We start from the raw sequence: 17602 nt of genomic DNA on the forward strand, positions 1-17602 counted from the left end.
GAGAGAGGAGAGAGAGAGACCCAGAGAGAGAGGAGAGAGAGAGACCCAGAGAGAGAGGAGAGAGAGAGACCCAGAGAGAGAGGAGAGAGAGAGACCCAGAGAGAGAGAAGAGAGAGAGACCCAGAGAGAGAGAAGAGAGAGAGACCCAGAGAGAGAGAAGAGAGAGAGACCCAGAGAGAGAGACCCAGAGAGAGAGAAGAGAGAGAGACCCAGAGAGAGAGAAGAGAGAGAGACCCAGAGAGAGAGAAGAGAGAGAGACCCAGAGAGAAGAGAGAGAGACCCAGAGAGAGAGAGAGAGAGAGACCCAGAGAGAGAGAGAGAGAGAGACCCAGAGAGAGGAGAGAGAGAGACCCAGAGAGAGGAGAGAGAGAGACCCAGAGAGAGGAGAGAGAGAGACCCAGAGAGGGAGAGAGAGAGACCCAGAGAGGGAGAGAGAGAGACCCAGAGAGGGGGAGAGAGAGAGACCCAGAGAGGGAGAAGAGAGAGACCCAGAGAGAGAGAGAGAGAGACCCAGAGAGAGAAGAGAGAGAGACCCAGAGAGAGAGAAGAGAGAGAGACCCAGAGAGAGAGAGAGAGAGAGACCCAGAGAGAGAGAAGAGAGAGAGACCCAGAGAGAGAGAAGAGAGAGAGACCCAGAGAGAGAAGAGAGAGAGACCCAGAGAGAGAGAAGAGAGAGAGACCCAGAGAGAGAAGAGAGAGAGACCCAGAGAGAGGAGAGAGAGAGACCCAGAGAGAGAGAGAGAGAGAGACCCAGAGAGAGGAGAGAGAGAGACCCAGAGAGAGGAGAGAGAGAGACCCAGAGAGGGAGAGAGAGAGACCCAGAGAGAGAGAGAGAGAGACCCAGAGAGAGGAGAGAGAGAGACCCAGAGAGAGGAGAAAGAGAGACCCAGAGAGAGGAGAGAGAGAGACCCAGAGAGAGGAGAGAGAGAGACCCAGAGAGAGAGAGAGAGAGAGAGACCCAGAGAGAGAGAGAGAGACCCAGAGAGAGAGAGAGAGACCCAGAGAGAGAGAGAGAGACCCAGAGAGAGGAGAGAGACCCAGAGAGAGGAGAGAGACCCAGAGAGAGGAGAGAGACCCAGAGAAGCAGTTTAACACACTTTCTGTCCCTAAATAACGTTCAACATAAGACGGGAATGACAATCACTCAACGGGAACCTATAACAACTTTTAGTTTGGTTTTTGTTTCCATGACGACTGCCTGTTTTGGTATCCGTGGCGACCATACAGCACTATACAGTTACCTAAAGAACTTCTCCATAAGGCGGTGTAGGCTCTGGATCCACCCATCTTTAGCTGGCTGGATGGACTGGGCCCGGTACGATATCAGAGTCAGCACCGACGCATCCTGATGACATCACAACAACAACTCCTTACAAGAACAATGGAAGACAAAGTGAAGGCAAATAACAGACATCACACAGACTGTCAGACACAGGGAAAAAAAGAGAGAGAGAAGGGCTGATGAGAGGAGGAAAGGAGAAGAGGAGGGTCGATGAGAGGAAGAAAGGAGAAGAGGGGGAAAGGAGAAGAGGAGGGTCGATGAGAGGAAGAAAGGAGAAGAGGGGGAAAGGAGAAGAGGAGGGCCTATGAGAGGAAGAAAGGAGAAGAGGGGGAAAGGAGAAGAGGAGGGTCGATGAGAGGAAGAAAGGAGAAGAGGGGGAAAGGAGAAGAGGAGGGTCGATGAGAGGAAGAAAGGAAAGAGAAGAGGAGGGCCTATGAGAGGGGGAAAGGAGAAGAGGAGGGCCTATGAGAGGGGGAAAGGAGAAGAGGAGGGCCTATGAGAGGGGAAAGGAGAAGAGGAGGGCCTATGAGAGGGGGAAAGGAGAAGAGGAGGGCCTATGAGAGGGGGAAAGGAGAAGAGGAGGGCCTATGAGAGGGGGAAAGGAGAAGAGGAGGGTCGATGAGAGGAAGAAAGGAGAAGAGGGGGAAAGGAGAAGAGGAGGGCCTATGAGAGGGGGGGAAAGGAGAAGAGGGGGAAAGGAGAAGAGGAGGGTCGATGAGAGGAAGAAAGGAGAAGAGGGGGAAAGGAGAAGAGGAGGGCCTATGAGAGGAAGAAAGGAGAAGAGGAGGGCCTATGAGAGGGGGAAAGGAGAAGAGGAGGGCCTATGAGAGGGGGAAAGGAGAAGAGGGGGAAAGGAGAAGAGGAGGGTCGATGAGAGGAAGAAAGGAGAAGAGGGGGAAAGGAGAAGAGGAGGGCCTATGAGAGGGGGAAAGGAGAAGAGGAGGGCCTATGAGAGGGGGAAAGGAGAAGAGGAGGGCCTATGAGAGGGGGAAAGGAGAAGAGGAGGGCCTATGAGAGGGGGAAAGGAGAAGAGGAGGGCCTATGAGAGGGGAAAGGAGAAGAGGAGGGCCGATGAGAGGGGGAAAGGAGAAGAGGGGGAAAGGAGAAGAGGAGGGTCGATGAGAGGAAGAAAGGAGAAGAGGGGAAAGGAGAAGAGGAGGGCCTATGAGAGGGGGAAAGGAGAAGAGGAGGGCCTATGAGAGGGGGAAAGGAGAAGAGGGGGGAAAGGAGAAGAGGAGGGTCGATGAGAGGAAGAAAGGAGAAGAGGGGGAAAGGAGAAGAGGAGGGCCTATGAGAGGAAGAAAGGAGAAGAGGAGGGCCTATGAGAGGGGGAAAGGAGAAGAGGAGGGCCTATGAGAGGGGGAAAGGAGAAGAGGAGGGCCTATGAGAGGGGGAAAGGAGAAGAGGAGGGCCTATGAGAGGGTGAAAGGAGAAGAGGAGGGCCTATGAGAGGGGGAAAGGAGAAGAGGAGGGCCTATGAGAGGGGGAAAGGAGAAGAGGAGGGCCTATGAGAGGGGGAAAGGAGAAGAGGAGGGCCTATGAGAGGGGAAAGGAGAAGAGGAGGGCCTATGAGAGGGTGAAAGGAGAAGAGGAGGGCCTATGAGAGGGGGAAAGAGGAAGAGGGGGAGAGGAGGGCCTATGAGAGGGGAAAGGAGAAGAGGAGGGCCTATGAGAAGAAGAAAGGAGAAGAGGGGAAAGGAGAAGAGGAGGGCCTATGAGAGGGGGAAAGGAGAAGAGGAGGGCCTATGAGAGGGGGAAGGAGAAGAGGAGGGCCTATGAGAGGGGGAAAGGAGAAGAGGAGGGCCTATGAGAGGGGGGAAAGGAGAAGAGGAGGGCCTATGAGAGGGGGAAAGGAGAAGAGGAGGGCCTATGAGAGGGGGAAAGGAGAAGAGGAGGGCCTATGAGAGGGTGAAAGGAGAAGAGGAGGGCCTATGAGAGGGGAAAGGAGAAGAGGAGGGCCTATGAGAGGGGAAAGGAGAAGAGGGGGAGAGGAGGGCCTATGAGAGGGGGAAAGGAGAAGTGGAGGGCCTATGAGAGGGAGAAAGGAGAAGAGGGGGGAGAGGAGGGCCTATGAGAGGAGGAAAGGAGAAGAGGGGGAGAGGAGGGCCTATGAGAGGGAGAAAGGAGAAGAGGGGAGAGGAGGGCCTATGAAAGGGGAAAGAAGAAGAGGGGGAGGAGGGCCTATGAGAGGAGGAAAGGAGAAGAGGGGGAGAGGAGGGCCTATGAGAGGGAGAAAGGAGAAAGGGGGAGAGGAGGGCCTATGAGAGGGGGAAAGGAGAAGAGGGGGAGAGGAGGGCCTATGAGAGGGAGAAAGGAGAAGAGGGGGAGAGGAGGGCCTATGAGAGGAGGAAAGGAGAAGAGGGGGAGAGGAGGGCCTATGAGAGGAGGAAAGGAGAAGAGGGGGAGAGGAGGGCCTATGAGAGGAGGAAAGGAGAAGAGGGGGAGAGGAGGGCCTATGAGAGGAGGAAAGGAGAAGAGGGCCGATGAGAGGAGGAAAGGAGAAGATGAGGAGAGAAGGGTCTATGTGAGGAGGAAAGGAGAAGAGGAGGAAGAGGAGGGCCTATGTGAGGAGGAAAGGAGAAGAGAGGAGGAAGAGGAGGAAGAAGAGGAAAGGAGAAGAGGGGAAGAGAAGGGCCTATGTGAGAAGGAAAGGAGAAGAGGAGGAAGAAGAGGAAAGGAGAAGAGGGGAAGAGAAGGGCCTATGTGAGAAGGAAAGGAGAAGAGGAGGAAGAGGAGGGCCTATGTGAGGAGGAAAGGAGAAGAGGAGGAAGAGGAGGAAAGGAGAAGAGACTTACAGGTCTTTTGTCAGCACACTTCTCCACCAGACTGAAGAACTTGTCAGATGATCCATGGAAGCCGTTCTGCTCATGGAGCTCCTCCACTGTAGTCAGCAACTCAAACACTATGGACTTCAGCTCTGCACTGCCTATAGACTGGAGAGAGAACTCAAACACTATGGACTTCAGCTCTGCACTGCCTATAGACTGGAGAGAGAACTCAAACACTATGGACTTCAGCTCTGCACTGCCTATAGACTGGAGAGAGAACTCAAACACTATGGACTTCAGCTCTGCACTGCCTATAGACTGGAGAGAGAACTCAAACACTATGGACTTCAGCTCTGCACTGCCTATAGACTGGAGAGAGAACTACATTCATTTTCTCGGTCTGTCTGTATGTGTGTGTGTGTGTGTGTGTCTGCGTGTGTGTGTGTCTTTGTCTGCGTGTGTGTGTGTGTGTGTGTCTTTGTCTGCGTGTAGACTGTGTGTGTGTCTTTGTCTGCGTGTGTGTGTGTGTGTGTGTCTTTGTCTGCGTGCCTGTGACTGTGTGTGTGTGTGTCTTTGTCTGCGTGTGTAGACTGTGTGTGTACATGTCTTTGTCTGCTGTGTGTGTGTGTGTGTGTCTTTGTCTGCGCGTGTGTGTGTGTGTGTCTTTGTCTGCGCGTGTGTGTGTGTGTGTCTTTGTCTGCGCGTGTGTGTGTGTGTGTCTTTGTCTGCGTGTGTGTGTGTGTGTCTTTGTCTGCGTGTGTGTGTGTCTTTGTCTGCGTGTGTCTGTGTGTGTGTGTGTCTTTGTCTGCGTGTGTCTGCGTGTGTGTGTGTGTCTTTGTCTGCGTGTGTCTGCGTGTGTGTGTGTGTCTTTGTCTGCGTGTGTGTGTGTGTGTGTGTGTGTGTGTGTCTTTGTCTGCGTGTGTCTGCGTGTGTGTGTGTGTCTTTGTCTGCGTGTGTCTGCGTGTGTGTGTGTGTCTTTGTCTGCGTGTGTCTGCGTGTGTGTGTGTGTGTTTGTCTGCGTTGTCTGCGTGTGTGTGTGTGTCTTTGTCTGCGTGTGTGTGTGTGTGTCTTTGTCTGCGTGTGTGTGTGTGTCTTTGTCTGCGTGTGTGTGTGTCTTTGTCTGCGTGTGTGTGTGTCTTTGTGTGCGTGCGTGTGTGTCTGCGTGTGTGTCTGCGTGTGTGTCTGCGTGTGTGTCTGCGTGTGTCTGCGTGTGTCTGCGTGTGTCTGCGTGTGTCTGCGTGTGTCTGCGTGTGTCTGCGTGTGTCTGCGTGTGTCTGCGTGTGCGTGCGTGCGTGTGTCTTTGTATCTGTGTGTGTGTGTGTGTACCTGAATCTGCTGTAGTAACCTCTCTATGATCCCCAGCAGTATGTCCCATGTGACCACCTGGAGTTCCTTGCCATACTTCTTTATCAGTCTGGTGATGGACAGAACGATCTCATACGACACCATCTCGTTGGCACACCACATCGCCTGGGGGTTAAAGGTCAGGGGTTGGTCAGAGGTCAAAGAAGAAAAAACTCCTCTAACGCACCTTTAAAATGCTGAGTGTTCCCTCCCTCTCTGGATCCTACCTTATAGAATGATGGGAGGACCAGGGTAGGGGTGTTCTTTAAGGCTGGGAGACGGTGCGCCCCCCATAGAGCCATCCCTACAAAGAACACTGCTCCTCTCAGCAATGGAGGATCCTCCATATACGCTCTGACACAGAGAGAGAGGACAGGTTAGACACACAGAGAGAGAGGACAGGTTAGACACACAGAGAGAGAGGACAGGTTAGACACACAGAGAGAGAGGACAGGTTAGACACACAGAGAGAGAGGACAGGTTAGACACACAGAGAGAGAGGACAGGTTAGACACACAGAGAGAGAGGACAGGTTAGACACACAGAGAGAGAGGACAGGTTAGACACACAGAGAGAGAGGACAGGTTAGACACACAGAGAGAGAGGACAGGTTAGACACACAGAGAGAGAGGACAGGTTAGACACACAGAGAGAGAGGACAGGTTAGACACACAGAGAGAGAGGACAGGTTAGACACACAGAGAGAGAGGACAGGTTAGACACACAGAGAGAGAGGACAGGTTAGACACACAGAGAGAGAGGACAGGTTAGACACAGAGAGAGAGGACAGGTTAGACACAGAGAGAGAGGACAGGTTAGACACACAGAGAGAGAGGACAGGTTAGACACAGAGAGAGAGGACAGGTTAGACACAGAGAGAGAGGACAGGTTAGACACAGAGAGAGAGGACAGGTTAGACACAGAGAGAGAGGACAGGTTAGACACAGAGAGAGAGGACAGGTTAGACACAGAGAGAGAGGACAGGTTAGACACACAGAGAGAGAGGACAGGTTAGACACAGAGAGAGAGGACAGGTTAGACACAGAGAGAGAGGACATGTTAGACACAGAGAGAGAGGACAGGTTAGACACACAGAGAGAGGACAGGTTAGACACACAGAGAGAGGACAGGTTAGACACACAGAGAGAGGACAGGTTAGACACACAGAGAGGACAGGTTAGACACAGAGAGAGAGAGGACAGGTTAGACACAGAGAGAGAGAGGACAGGTTAGACACAGAGAGAGAGGACAGGTTAGACACAGAGAGAGGACAGGTTAGACACACAGAGAGAGAGGACAGGTTAGACACACAGAGAGAGAGGACAGGTTAGACACACAGAGAGAGAGGACAGGTTAGACACACAGAGAGAGAGGACAGGTTAGACACACAGAGAGAGAGGACAGGTTAGACACACAGAGAGAGAGGACAGGTTAGACACACAGAGAGAGAGGACAGGTTAGACACAGAGAGAGAGAGGACAGGTTAGACACAGAGAGAGAGAGGACAGGTTAGACACAGAGAGAGAGAGGACAGGTTAGACACAGAGAGAGAGAGGACAGGTTAGACACACAGAGAGAGGACAGGTTAGACACACAGAGAGAGAGGACAGGTTAGACACACAGAGAGAGAGGACAGGTTAGACACACAGAGAGAGAGGACAGGTTAGACACACAGAGAGAGAGGACAGGTTAGACACAGAGAGAGAGGACAGGTTAGACACAGAGAGAGAGGACAGGTTAGACACAGAGAGAGAGGACAGGTTAGACACACAGAGAGAGAGGACAGGTTAGACACAGAGAGAGAGAGGACAGGTTAGACACAGAGAGAGAGAGGACAGGTTAGACACAGAGAGAGAGGACAGGTTAGACACAGAGAGAGAGGACAGGTTAGACACAGAGAGAGAGAGGACAGGTTAGACACAGAGAGAGAGAGGACAGGTTAGACACAGAGAGAGAGGACAGGTTAGACACAGAGAGAGGGACAGGTTAGACACAGAGAGAGAGGACAGGTTAGACACAGAGAGAGAGGACAGGTTAGACACAGAGAGAGGACAGGTTAGACACAGAGAGAGAGGACAGGTTAGACACAGAGAGAGAGGACAGGTTAGACACAGAGAGAGAGGACAGGTTAGACACAGAGAGAGAGGACAGGTTAGACACAGAGAGAGAGGACAGGTTAGACACAGAGAGAGAGGACAGGTTAGACACAGAGAGAGGACAGGTTAGACACAGAGAGAGAGGACAGGTTAGACACAGAGAGAGAGGACAGGTTAGACACAGAGAGAGAGGACAGGTTAGACACACAGAGAGAGGACAGGTTAGACACACAGAGAGGACAGGTTAGACACAGAGAGAGGACAGGTTAGACACAGAGAGAGAGGACAGGTAAGACACAGAGAGAGAGAGGACAGGTTAGACACAGACACACGACAGGTTAGACAGAGAGAGGACAGGTTAGACACACAGAGAGAGAGGACAGGTTAGACACACAGAGAGACAGAGAGAGAGAGAGAGAGAGAGAGAGAGATACAGACACAGACACACGCACACAGAGAGAGAGAGAGATAAAGACACAGGCAGACACACACAGGGTTGTTACCTCTCCTCCATGATACGGCACATGGTGTATATAGCACTATGGCCCAGATGAGTCCCCAACACCTTCCTCATCAACTGGAGAGATGGAGGAGAGGAGAGGGGAGAAGGAGATGAGAGAGGAAGAGAGGAGAGATGAGAGAGGAGGAGAGGAGAGATGAGAGAGGAGGAGAGGGGAGATGAGAGAGGAGGAGAGGGGAGATGAGAGAGGAGGAGAGGGGAGATGAGAGAGGAGGAGAGGGGAGATGAGAGAGGAAGAGAGGGGAGATGAGAGAGGAAGGAGGGAGATGAGAGAGGAAGAGAGGGAGGAGAGGGGAGAGAGAGAGGAGAGGGGAGATGAGAGAGGAGGAGAGGGGAGATGAGAGAGGAGGAGAGGGGAAATGAGAGAGGAGGAGATGATAGAGGAGGAGAGGGGAAATGAGAGAGGAGGAGAGGGGAGATGAGGAGAGGAGAGAGGAGGAGAGGAGAGAGGAGAAATGAGAGAGGAGGAGAGGGGAAATGAGAGAGGAGGAGAGGGAGATGAGAGAGGAGGAGAGGAGGAAAGAGAGGAGAGGAGAGGGAAATGAGAGAGGAGGAGAGGGGAAATGAGAGAGGAGGAGAGGGGAAATGAGAGAGGAGGAGAGGGGAGATGAGGGAGGGGAAATGAGAGAGGAGGAGAGGGGAGATGAGAGAGGAGGAGAGGGGAGATGAGAGAGGAGGAGAGGGGAGATGAGAGGGAGGAGAGGGGATGAGAGAGGAGAGAGGGGAGATGAGAGAGGAAGAGAGGGGAGATGAGAGAGGAAGAGAGGGGAAGATGAGAGAGGAGAAGAGAGGGGAAATGAGAGAGGAGGAGAGAAAAGAAAAGAGGGAGAGAGGAGGAGAGAGGAGATGAGAGAGGAGGAGAGGGGAGATGAGAGAGGAGGAGAGGGAGATGAGAGAGGAGAGAGGGAGATGAGAGAGGAGGAGATGATAGGAGAGGATGAGAGAGAGGAGAGAGAGGGAGATGAGAGAGGAGGAGAGGAGAGATGAGAGAGGAGGAGAGGGAGATGAGAGAGGAGGAGGGGGAAATGAGAGAGGAGGAGAGGGGAGATGAGAGAGGAGAGAGGGGAGATGAGAGAGGAGGAGAGGGAGATGAGAGAGGAGGAGAGGGGAGATAGAGGAGGAGAGGGAGATGAGAGAGGAGAAGAGAGGGGAGATGAGGGAGAGGAGGAGAGGGGAGATGAGAGAGGGAAAGGGAGATGAGAGAGGAGGAGAGAGGGGGATGATGAGAGGAAGGAGGAGATGAGAGAGGGGAGGGGGAATGAGAGAGGAAGGAGAGGAGATGAGAGGAAGAGGGGAGATGAGAGAGGAAGAGGGAGAGGAGGAGATGAGAAAGGAGAGAGGGAGATGAGAGGAGGAGGAGAGGGGAGATGAGAGAGGAGGAGAGGAGAGATGAGAGAGAGAGGAAATGAGAGAGGGAGATGATAGAGGAGGAGAGGGAGAGATGAGAGAGGAGGAGATGATAGAGGAGGAGAGGGAAATGAGAGAGGAGGAGAGATAGAGAGGAGAGAGAGATGAGGAGAGGAAGGGAGAGAGGAGGAGAGGGAGATGAGAGAGGAGGAGAGGGGAGATGAGAGAGGAAGAGAGGGGGAGATGAGAGAGGAAAGAGAGGGGAGATGAGAGAGGAGAGAGGGGAGATGAGAGGAAGGAGAGGGAGAGAGAGAGGAGGAGAGGGGAGATGAGAGAGGAAGGAAGAGGAGGGAGAGGGGAGATGGAGAGGAGGAGAGGGAGATGAGAGAGGAAGAGAGGGGAGATGGAGAGGGAGAGGAGGAGAGGGAATGAGAGAGGAGGAGAGGGGAGATAGAGGAGGAGAGGGGAAATGAGAGAGGAGGAGAGGAGATAAGATAGAGGAGGAGAGGGGAAATGAGAGAGGAGGAGAGGGGAGAGAGGAGAGGGAGAGAGAGGAGGAGAGAGGGGAGATGAGAGAGGAGAGAGAGGGAGGGGAGATGAGAGAGGAGAGAGGGGAGATGAGAGAGGAAGAGAGGGGAGATGAGAGAGGAAGAGAGGGGAGATGAGAGAGGAAGAGAGGGAGATGAGAGAGGAAGAGAGGGAGATGAGAGAGGAAGAGAGGGGAGATGAGAGAGGAAGAGAGGGGAGATGAGAGAGGAAGAGAGGGGAGATGAGAGAGGAAGAGAGGGGAGATGAGAGAGGAAGAGAGGGGAGATGAGAGAGGAAGAGAGGGGAGATGAGAGAGGAAGAGAGGGGAGATGAGAGAGGAAGAGAGGGGAGATGAGAGAGGAAGAGAGGGAGATGAGAGAGGAAGAGAGGGGAGATGAGAGAGGAAGAGAGGGAGATGAGAGAGGGAAGAGGGGGAGATAGAGAGAGGAAGAGAGGGGAGATGAGAGAGGAGAGGGGAGATGAGAGAGAGGAGGAGGAGAAAGGAAGAGAGGATATGAGAGAGAGGAGAAAGAGAGAGAGGAGGGAGAGGGGAGATGAGAGGAGAGGGGAGATGAGAGAGGAAGATGGGAGATGAGAGAGGAGAGAGGGAGATGAGAGAGAGGAGAGAGAGGGGAGATGAGAGAGGAGAGAGGGAGATGAGAGAGGAGGAGAGGGGAGATGAGAGAGGAGGAGAGGAGATGAGAGAGGAGGAGAGGGGAGATGAGAGAGGAGGAGGGGAGGGAGGGATGAGAGAGGAGGAGAGGGGAGATGAGAGAGGAGGAGAGGGAGAGATGAGAGGAGAGAGGGGAGATGAGAGAGGAAGGAGAGGGGAGATGAGAGAGGAGGAGAGGGGAGATGAGAGAGGGAGAGAGGGGAGAGAGAGAGGAAGAGAGGGAGATGAGAGAGGAGGAGAGGGGAGATGAGAGAGGAGAGGGGAGATGAGAGAGGAGGAGAGGGGAGATGAGAGAGGAGGAGGGAGATGAGAGAGGAGAGAGGGGAGATGAGAGAGGAGGAGAGGAGGATGAGAGGAGGAGGAGAGGGAGAGAGAGAGGAGGAGAGAGGGAGATGAGAGAGAGAGGGGAGATGAGAGAGGAGAGAGGGGAGATGAGAGAGGAAGAGAGGGAGATGAGGAGAGGAAGAGGGGAGATGAGAGAGGAGGAGAGGGAGATGAGAGAGGAGAGAGAGGAGGAGATGAGAGAGGAAGAGGGGAGATGAGAGAGGAAGAGAGGGGAGATGAGAGAGGAAGAGGGGAGATGAGAGAGGAAGAGAGAGGAGAGAGAGAGAGAGGAGAGAGGAGATGAGAGAGGAGGAGAGGGGAGATGAGAGAGGGGAGAGGGAGATGAGAGAGAGGAAGAGAGGGGAGATGAGAGAGGAGGAGAGAGGGAGATGAGAGAAGAGGAGAGGGGAGATGAGAGAGGAAGAGAGGGGAGATGAGAGAGAGGAGAGAGGGAGATGAGAGAGGAGGAGAGGGGAGATGAGAGAGGAGGAGAGGGGAGATGAGAGAGGAGGAGAGGGGAGATGAGAGAGGAGGAGAGGGGAAATGAGAGAGGAGGAGAGGGGAGATGAGGAGAGGGAGAGGGAGAGGAGGAGAGAGAGAGGAGGGAGAGGAGAGAGGAGAGGGGGAGATGATAGAGGAGGAGGGAGATGAGAGAGGAGGAGAGGGAGATGAGAGAGGAGGAGAGGGGAGATGAGAGAGGAGGAGAGGGATGATGAGAGAGGAGGAGAGGGGAGAGGGGAGAGAGGAGGAGGAGATGATAGAGGAGGAGAGGGGAAATGAGAGAGGAGGAGATGATAGAGGAGGAGAGGGGAAATGAGAGAGGAGGAGATGATAGAGGAGGAGAGGGGAAATGAGAGAGGAGGAGATGATAGAGGAGGAGAGGGGAAATGAGAGAGGAGGGAGGAGGGAGAGAGGAGGAGAGGGAGATGAGAGAGGAGGAGAGGGGAGAGAGGAGAGGAGATGAGAGATGAGGAGAGGGAGAGGGGAGAGGAGGAGAGGGAGATGAGGAGGAGGAGGAGGGGAGATGAGAGAGGAGGAGAGGGGAGATGAGAGAGGAGGAGAGGGAGATGAGAGAGGAGGAGAGAGAGAGGAGGAGAGGGGAGATGAGAGAGGAGATGATAGAGGAGGAGAGGGAGATGAAGAGGGGAGGGGAGATGAGAGGAGGAGAGGGGAGATGATGAGGAGGAGAGGGAGATGAGAGAGAGGAGAGAGGGGAGATGAGAGAGGAGGAGAGGGGAGATGAGAGAGGAGGAGAGGGGAGATGAGAGAGGAGGAGAGGGGAGATGAGAGAGGAGGAGAGGGGAAATGAGAGAGGAGGAGATGATAGAGGAGGAGAGGGGAAATGAGAGAGGAGGAGATGATAGAGGAGGAGAGGGGAAATGAGAGCGGAGGAGAGGGGAAATGAGGAGAGGGGAGATGAGAGAGGAGATGAGGAGAGGGGAGATGATAGAGGAGGAGAGGGGAGATGAGAGAGGAGGAGAGGGGAGATGAGAGAGGAGGAGAGGGGAGATGAGAGAGGAGGAGAGGGGAGATGAGAGAGGAGGAGAGGGGAGATGAGAGAGGAGGAGAGGGGAGATGAGAGATGAGGAGAGGGGAGATGAGAGAGGAGGAGAGGGGAGATGAGAGAGGAGGAGAGGGGAGATGAGAGAGGAGGAGAGGGGAGATGAGAGAGGAGGAGATGATAGAGGAGGAGATGATAGAGGAGGAGATGATAGAGGAGGAGATGGGAAATGAGAGAGGAGGAGATGATAGAGGAGGAGAGGGGAAATGAGAGAGGAGGAGAGGGGAGATGAGGAGAGGGGAGATGAGAGAGGAGGAGAGGGGAGATGATAGAGGAGGAGAGGGGAGATGAGAGATGAGAGGAGGAGAGGGGAGATGAGAGAGGAGGAGAGGGGAGATGAGAGAGGAGGAGAGGGGAGATGAGAGAGGAGGAGAGGGAGATGAGAGAGAGGAGAGGAGATGAGAGGGAGATGAGAGAGAGGAGGAGATGATAGAGGAGGAGAGGGGAAATGATAGAGGAGGAGATGATAGAGGAGGAGAGGGGAAATGAAAGAGGAGGAGATGATGAGGAGGAGATGGGGAGATGAGGAGAGGGGAGATGAGAGAGGAGGAGAGGGGAGATGAGGAGAGGGGAGATGAGGAGAGGGAGATGAGGAGAGGGGAAATGAAAGAGGAGGAGAGGGGAAATGAAAGAGGAGGAGATGATAGAGGAGGAGAGGAGAAATGAGAGAGGAGGAGAGAAGAAGATGAGAGAGGAAGAGAGGGGAGATGAGAGGAGGAGCAGTATTATCATCTGCCAGATTGTGTATAATCTGTTGATCATTTCTAACAGTTAGATGTTAGAATATGAATCATTACTATTATTATTATTGTTTAGTCAGATTAATTAACATGACAAGTAGATCATCAGACACACACTCACCAACACTCCCTCCCCTACGCTCCCTCCCCTACGCTCCCTCCCCTACGCTCCCTCCCCTACGCTCCCTCACCTACGCTCCCTCACCTACGCTCCCTCACCTACGCTCCCTCACCTACGCTCCCTCACCTACGCTCCCTCACCTACGCTCCCTCACCAACGCTCCCTCACCAACGCTCCCTCACCAACGCTCCCTCACCAACGCTCCCTGCTCACCTTCCAGCAGGACTCACAGAACTCCTGACGTTGACGGTGCGGCAGAGAGTGATGATGAAGACGGTGAGGAGTCAGAGGGGAGGCAGTTATAACACACCACCGCATCCAGCACCTGTAGAGCCATCTGGACACACACACACCGACCGAGACCACACACACACACACACACACACACACACACACACCGACCGAGACGACACACACACACACACCGAGACGACACACACACACACCGAGACGACACACACACACACACACCGAGACGACACCCACACACACACCGAGACGACACCCACACACACACCGAGACGACACCCACACACACACCGAGACGACACCCACACACACACCGAGACGACACCCACACCGAGACGACACCCACACACACACCGAAACGACACACACACACACACCGAAACACACACCGAAACGACACACACACACACACACACACCGAGACGACACACACACCGAGACGAGACACACACACACACACACCGAGACGACACACACACACCGAGACGACACACACACACACACACACACACACACACACCGAGACGACACACACACACACACACCGAGACGACACACACACACCGAGACGACACACACACACACACACCGAGACGACACACACACCGAGACGACACACACACCGAGACGACACACACACCGAGACGACACACACACCGAGACGACACACACACCGAGACGACACACACACCGAGACGACACACACACACACACCGAAACGACACACACACACACACCGAAACGACACACACACACACACACACACACACCGAAACGACACACACACACACACACACCGAAACGACACACACCGAAACGACACACACCGAAACGACACACACCGAAACGACACACACCGAAACGACACACACCGAAACGACACACACACACACACACACACACCGAAACACACCGAAACGACACACACACCGAAACGACACACACACACACCGAAACGACACACACACCGAAACGACACACACACACACCGAAACGACACACACACACACCGAAACGACACACACACACACCGAAACGACACACACACACACCGAAACGACACACACACACACCGAAACGACACACACCGAAACGACACACACACACACACCGAAACACACCGAAACGACACACACCGAAACGACACACACACCGAAACGACACACACACACACACACCGAAACGACACACACACACCGAAACGACACACACACCCCGAAACGACACACACACCCCGAAACGACACACACACCCCGAAACGACACACACACCCCGAAACGACACACACACCCCGAAACGACACACACACACCGAAACGACACACACACACCGAAACGACACACACACACCGAAACGACACACACACACCGAAACGACACACACACACACACACACACACACACGTAAGGGTTAATGACCTCATGAATAAAAAGTCCAGAGTTGTAAAACCTCGACATCAGAGTAAATGAAATATTACCTCAATGTCTGCAGAGTAAATTAAATATTACCTCAATGTCTGCAGAGTAAATTAAATATTACCTCAATGTCTGCAGAGTAAATTAAATATTACCTCAATGTCTGCAGAGTAAATTAAATATTACCTCAATGTCTGCAGAGTAAATTAAATATTACCTCAATGTCTGTCGAGGCTGTTGTCCGGTTACACAGCAGACAGATCTTCCTGTTGGACAAAACCACACACACTGAGACCTAGCGTGTGCATGTGCGCGTGTAACTAATCAGAAGACCCCACAAAATTATTATACTAACAAAAATTTGACCAACTGGGGACAGTTTGTTAGTCCCTACAAGGTCAAATGCCATTTCTAGTGGGGTTTAGGGCATGGGTGTCAAACTCTGGCCCATGGGCCAAATTTGGCCCGCGGGGTAATTATATTTGGCCGCGAGACAATACCAAATTACTACTAGAGCTGGCCCGCCGGTATTATACAGCGCATTCACCACTAATACTACGAATCCCATAATGCTCTGCTGTTTTCGTGCGCCAATCAGGACAGGACCCAGAAACGCTCTCTCCTCTGTGACAGTAGTCATAGCAACATAGACGCTACAACTGTCAGTGAGCTAACCCTTCCCAAAAATGGCGAAAAGAAAGGCAGAAAACAGGAGCTTTCTGGACAAGTGGGAGGCAGAATATCTGTTTACATATGTAAAAGACAAACCTGTTTGTCTTGTTTGTGGAGTCAACGTGGCTGTAAGTAAGGAGTACCACATTAGACGACACTATGAAACGAAACACCATGACAAATACAAGGACCTGGACATGACTCAAAGGAGCCAGAAAGTAGAGGAGATGAAAAGAAGTTTGGTTTCACAACAGAATATGTTTAAAAAAGCCACATCACAAAGCGAGGCTGCTGTAAAGGCTAGTTATATATATAGTGGCAGCAGAGATCGCAAAATCAGCCCGGCCCTTTAATGAGGGAGAAGGTTTAAATGCATGAAGGTTTGTGACCTCGTATGCCCAGAGAAAAAACAAGCATTTTCAAACGTGAGCCTGAGCAGGAACACAGTAGCTGATCGCACATGTGATCTTGCCACCAATCTGTATGACCAGCTGATGGAAAAGGGAAAATATTTTGTTGCGTTCTCCCTCGCTGTGGATGAGAGCTGCGACGCATCTGATACTGCTCAGCTGTCAGTCTTCATCCGTGGAGCGGACTCAAATCTGTGTGTTACGGAGGAGCTATTAGGATTCAAATCAATGCATGGCACAACCACAGGAAAGGAAATCTTTGAGGAGGTTTCCAAATGTGTAACTGAAATAAAGCTGCCGTGGGATTAAACTCGTTGGATTAACGACAGATGGTGCGCCAGCGATGTGCGGTAAAAAGAGTGGACTGGTGGGCATGGTTCGGGAGAAGATGCGGGAAGAGAACTGTGCAGGTGAGCTAACTGTTTACCACTGCATCATACATCAGGAAGCACTGTGTGCCAAAGCCCTAAAGATGGAACATGTTATGACCACAGTAACACAGGTAGTTAACTTTACAAGAGCCAAAGGTCTAAATCACCGCCAGTTTAAATCTTTTCTGGAGGAGTGTGGTTTGAATACGCAGACGTGCCGTATCACACAGAGGTGAGATGGCTAAGCAGAGGAAAAGTACTGAACAGATGTTTCCAGCTGCGTGAGGAAATATGTCAATTCCTGGAAACCAAAGGGAAGGATACAGCGGAGCTCCGGGAGCAAAAGTTCCTGTGTGAGCTGGCCTTTCTCTGTGACATCTCGAGCCATCTCGATGCGCTGAACCTGCAGCTTCAGGGGCGGGGGCGCATCATCACAGACATGTACGCTGCAGTGAGGGCCTTCAACGCTAAACTGTGCCTGTGGGAGAATCAGATGCTGCAAGGAAACCCTTGCCATTTTCCCTGCTGCCAATCCATAAAAGCGCAGATCTCTACCGCCGTGTTCCCATGTGCACAGTTTGCTGAAAAACTCAGTGTTCTCGCCACTGAGTTTAGCCGGCGATTTGCCGACTTCGATGCCCAGAAATGCAAGTTTGAACTGCTTAGTAATCCCTTCGCAGTTGATGTGGAAAATGCACCAACCAACATCCAAATGGAGCTGATTGAACTCCAGTGCAACGACACGCTGAAGTCAAAGTATGATGCTGTGGGCGCCGCACAGTTTCCACGTTTCATCCCTGACACAATGCCTCAGCTCCGCACCCAAGCTGCTCAGATGCTCTCCATGTTCGGCAGCACTTATCTATGCGAGCAACTTTTCTCTTCGATGAAGATGACCAAAACAACTCACAGGAGACGTCTGACTGATGAACATCTTTGCTCGATACTGAGGATTTCTTCAACTCAGAGCTTGAGCCCAGACATTGATGAACTAGCATCCAAGAAGAGATGCCAGGTATCTGGCTTGGGCACATCAGATTAGACCAGTGTGCAATAATTAACGTTTTCTTTATGCACTTTTTCTTGCTACAAGGCATGGGCTTGAATGGTTGATTGATTTCTTATCATTTTATTTGTAAAATTATTAGCCAGTGGAAAAAGTTTATTTTGGTATTTAAATC

At 52.5% G+C, this 17602-nt stretch overlaps 1 protein-coding gene across 1 annotated transcript in view; it reads right to left on the bottom strand.

Moving 5' to 3' along the window:
* Positions 1-17602, bottom strand: part of LOC124020660 (tuberin-like) — a 106161-nt gene that overhangs the window by 56654 nt on the left and 31905 nt on the right. The window contains 9 exon segments of the mRNA XM_046335900.1: positions 1242-1345; positions 4078-4215; positions 5377-5520; positions 5622-5748; positions 7994-8067; positions 13518-13543; positions 13546-13587; positions 13590-13641; positions 15186-15234. Of these exon segments, the coding sequence (XP_046191856.1) occupies positions 1242-1345; positions 4078-4215; positions 5377-5520; positions 5622-5748; positions 7994-8067; positions 13518-13543; positions 13546-13587; positions 13590-13641; positions 15186-15234 (756 nt within the window).

This window comes from Oncorhynchus gorbuscha, unplaced genomic scaffold (genome assembly GCF_021184085.1).
Source record: "Oncorhynchus gorbuscha isolate QuinsamMale2020 ecotype Even-year unplaced genomic scaffold, OgorEven_v1.0 Un_scaffold_873, whole genome shotgun sequence".
Taxonomy (NCBI): Eukaryota; Metazoa; Chordata; class Actinopteri; order Salmoniformes; family Salmonidae; genus Oncorhynchus; species Oncorhynchus gorbuscha.